At 44.0% G+C, this 3,653-nt stretch overlaps 1 protein-coding gene across 1 annotated transcript in view; it reads right to left on the bottom strand.

Annotated features, from left to right (window-relative positions):
- The window catches only part of EFHB (EF-hand domain family member B), a gene marked incomplete at its 5' end in the record, with an annotated part of 31,345 nt that extends 27,785 nt beyond the window's left edge, over positions 1 to 3,560 (bottom strand). The window contains 2 exon segments of the mRNA XM_014522445.2: positions 542 to 685; positions 3,444 to 3,560. Of these exon segments, the coding sequence (XP_014377931.1) occupies positions 542 to 685; positions 3,444 to 3,560 (261 nt within the window).
- Positions 3,561 to 3,653: the final 93 nt, after the last annotated feature.

Below are 3,653 nucleotides of genomic sequence, written 5' to 3'. Positions count from 1 at the left end.
AAGAGCGAGAAGTTAATCAATTAAATGTTAATCAATATTTAAATTATGAAATAAAATGAGTAATGCAGTTGGTAAAATAATATTTCATTCACTAAAGATTTGTGGCTTTTAAAAGCTTTTCTATTTATTTCATATTGTTAATATCCCTCAGAACTCAGAGACACCTGAAATATTATGATGTAAAGCACTTAGCCACCCTTGACCCTAGACATTAAATCAGTGGTTATCAACCTTTTTAGAATCAAGGTACCCCTCATTAGGCTTGAAGCACCCCTCAGAAAATGCCAGCTCTTAGCTTTCTGACTATAGAAAAAGCAGAATAATTCTTCAGGTCCAAAGAACTTAGAAAGACCACAAAAGATCAGAATGCTTTTGACACTATGGAGGAAAGGGAGGATACCTCAAGGAGCCACATGGCCACCAGGGGCCTGCTCCTGCTGCATCTTCTCATACACTTCGTATGTACTATGACCAGCAAAAGCAATCTGCAGTTAAGGAAAAGCAAATATATTTTTAAGCATACAAAAAATCATATTCTTACGCTCAGTGAAGAATGGGAGCTAATGCCATGAGTCAAGTGAGCTGCAATATCAGGATCTTTTGCTCTGCCATAAAATATTCTTTCAGCACCAGGAGCAGGACTTGATGTATTTCGAAACTTTCTTATAACAGGTGGAGTAATAGGCTGCAAGACAATGGAAATACAATTTTATACAAAATGTGTGTGCAAGAAAAGGAAACATACTATACCCTTTCAATGAAAGTCCACAAAACTTTACAAACTTCAAACATGGAAACTAAATAGAAAGACATAATGTTCTGCAAAGTCTTGTTCCTGCAGCCGCTGATGTTTTCAAACACCGGATCACGATTATCAAACCAGGAATAAAAATGCTGGTAGTCACAATAAGATATTGCTATAATCTTGGCTCCATTACAGCTGGTAATATTATTTACATTTATTCTGAATAAAGGCACCTGTTAGACTCAATAGGGTTTTGCCTAATTTATGAACTGACCTATATACTAATGATAGATACTAAATGGATCAACTTAAAAATAAGTGTTTCAAAAGAAGTGGGGGAATAAACTGTGAGTAACTTGCTTTTTTCTAGTTCATTCCATAGGAGTTATGCTTCTTATCAGCTGTGCTTAGGTCAGCTATTTTGTGTCATGGTATTGTGTACCTGGCTGTACCTACCCACCATTGTTTGATTTAAAAAAAAGGATCAAGGTCCTAGGAAAGCACAGTTCTCTGAAGGTACATTCCAGAGGGAAGAATGACCTTCATAAGTGTTAATAATATCTCTTTGGGCATGTCTACACAAGATGTGTTAATGCGCATTAGCCTAGTTTAATGTGCAGTACGGGTGCATGTCTATACGTGGCCACCCTTATTGCACAGTAAAAATAGCTAATCATGACTAAATTCAATACCTGCAAATGCAGGTATCACATTTAGTCACGATTAGTTAATGCACAGTAATGTACATGTAGATGCACCCTTTATGTACAAGAGCACAGTTTCATAACACCCATATAGCAAGCACATTTGGTCTTGCCCATGCAAGCTGAATGAATCTATATTATACTGTAGCCAGGAAGGATGCTTACACATGGTGGATTTCATAGAATAAACAGAAATGAAATAGAAATGTGCAAAGTATTTCATGAGAACATTAGCAGTTGTTTATAAACAAATGAGACAAAGTCTATTGAGCTACATGGAAAATAATTTTAGTTCTTCCCATTTGAAAACAGGAGACATGGGCAGAAATCTGGAGTGACGTCTGGTTTAAGTAACATCTCATGTACATTCAAAATCACTTTTGTAAATGTTTCCTGTTATTGCCAGTAGCCGTTCAGTTTTACTGATGTTGGCAAGCTACTACAGTTGCTGGCATTTAATTGCCAGCTTAATAAAACCTGCTCTAAGGGGAGAACGTGTAACCCCATGTTAAAAAAAAAACAAGGTGGAGCAAGAACCTTATGTTCCCCGGTGCTTCCAGTGTTATGAACACCATGACAGCGGAAAACTTTTCTAACAAGCATGAGAGGAGAATGAAGACAGTGCATATCATACCAGCTGAACTAGAGAGAGTAGCTTTTTTATTATTATTTTCACAGTTTCATAGTTTTTCATAGATTGTAAGGGACCTTGGAAGATCATTGGGTCCAGCCCTCTGCACCGACCAGGAAAGCTAACTCGGGGTCAGGTGACCCCCAGCAAGGTGACTGTCTAGTCTCCTCTTGAAGATTTCCAGGGTTGGTGATTGCACCACCTCTGGAGGGAATTTATTCCACAGTCTGGACACCCTAACTGTGAAGAAGTTTTTCCTAATGTTGAGCCTGAATCGATCTTCTAGGAGTTTGTGGCCATTACTCCTGGTTTTCCCCTTGGGTGCCCTGGTGAACAGTAGCTTACGGAGCCCTCAATGTACTCCCCTAGTGTAGCGGTAAGCTGCTACCAGGTCCCCTCTCAGCCTTTCTTTCCTCGTATGGCTTGCCTTTTAAGACTCTGATCATACAGATGGCTCTTCTTTGGACTGTCTCAAGCTTGTCCACATCCTTGTTAAAGTGTAGTGCCCAAAACTGCATGCAGTACTCCAGCTGTGGTCTCACTATTGCTGAGAAAAGTGGAAGAATCACCTCCTTGGTTTTGCTGGAGATGCACTGATTGATGCATGCCAGAGTATTATTTGCCTTACTGGGCTACAGCCTTGCACTGCTGGCTCAAATTCATACTGTGGTCTATTATTACCCCCAGGTCCCTTTCACTCATGGTGCTACTCATTTTGGTACCGCCAAGCCTGTAGGTGTGTTGGGTGTTGCTCATCCCAAGGTGGAGCTCTTTACATTTCTCGATGTTGAACTTCATCATGGAGATGTGAGGGGCTGGAAATCATTGGGTCCAGCCCAGATAATCTTTTCCTCTCTGTATTCTTTTTGTATTCTTCTTCTTATTCTTCATCACAGTCTCTGCTAAGGGAGCTGATGAGCATGAACACCGCGTGCCCTTGGAGGCTGGGGGGGCATGGTGACCGCCTGCAGGTAGCAGTGGTGGTGTTGGCGGCAGCAGCATAGCAGCAGGGAGCGGGGAGTTCCTCCCGGTGGTGGCAGCAGTGTCAGCGGTGGGGGAGAGGGGGTGGTGAGCACTGACCGGCAGTCAGTGACCACCCGCAGACACCGCTGGCAGCGGTGGTGGCAGCCAATGGCAATTGGGGACTGCTTGCAGATGCTGCCAGTGGTGTTGGCGGCAAAGGGGGTGGGGTGGCAAGCAGCGACCACCTGCAAGCGCCACCAGCAGCATCATCAGTCAGTAGTGCTTTTCACAGGGAGTGCACCGCCAATCTCAGGGGGTGCATGTACACCTGCGTGCACCCCCTACCCGTAACGCTGATGAGATATGCTGAAGTCTGCCCACGCCGGGCCAAGGCACTCACCCTGGGTAGAGCCTCAGTAAGACAGCTCCCTGCCGTGTCTCCGATGGGCTTCAACTTCCCCGCCTGCTCAACAGAAACAGAGTGATGCAGAGGGCGCAGCAAGTGGCAGTGGTGGGGGGAGGGGGAGGAGAGTCATACTGGGGGAGAAATTCACCCTGGCAACAAGCCAATGCGGGGGGGGGGAAGGGGGGTAGCAGAGCCTGAAACAGA

The sequence above is a fragment of the Alligator sinensis genome, unplaced genomic scaffold (genome assembly GCF_000455745.1).
Source record: "Alligator sinensis unplaced genomic scaffold, ASM45574v1 scaffold648_1, whole genome shotgun sequence".
NCBI classification, from domain to species: Eukaryota; Metazoa; Chordata; order Crocodylia; family Alligatoridae; genus Alligator; species Alligator sinensis.
This window is presented reverse-complemented; position numbering and strand designations above follow the sequence as displayed.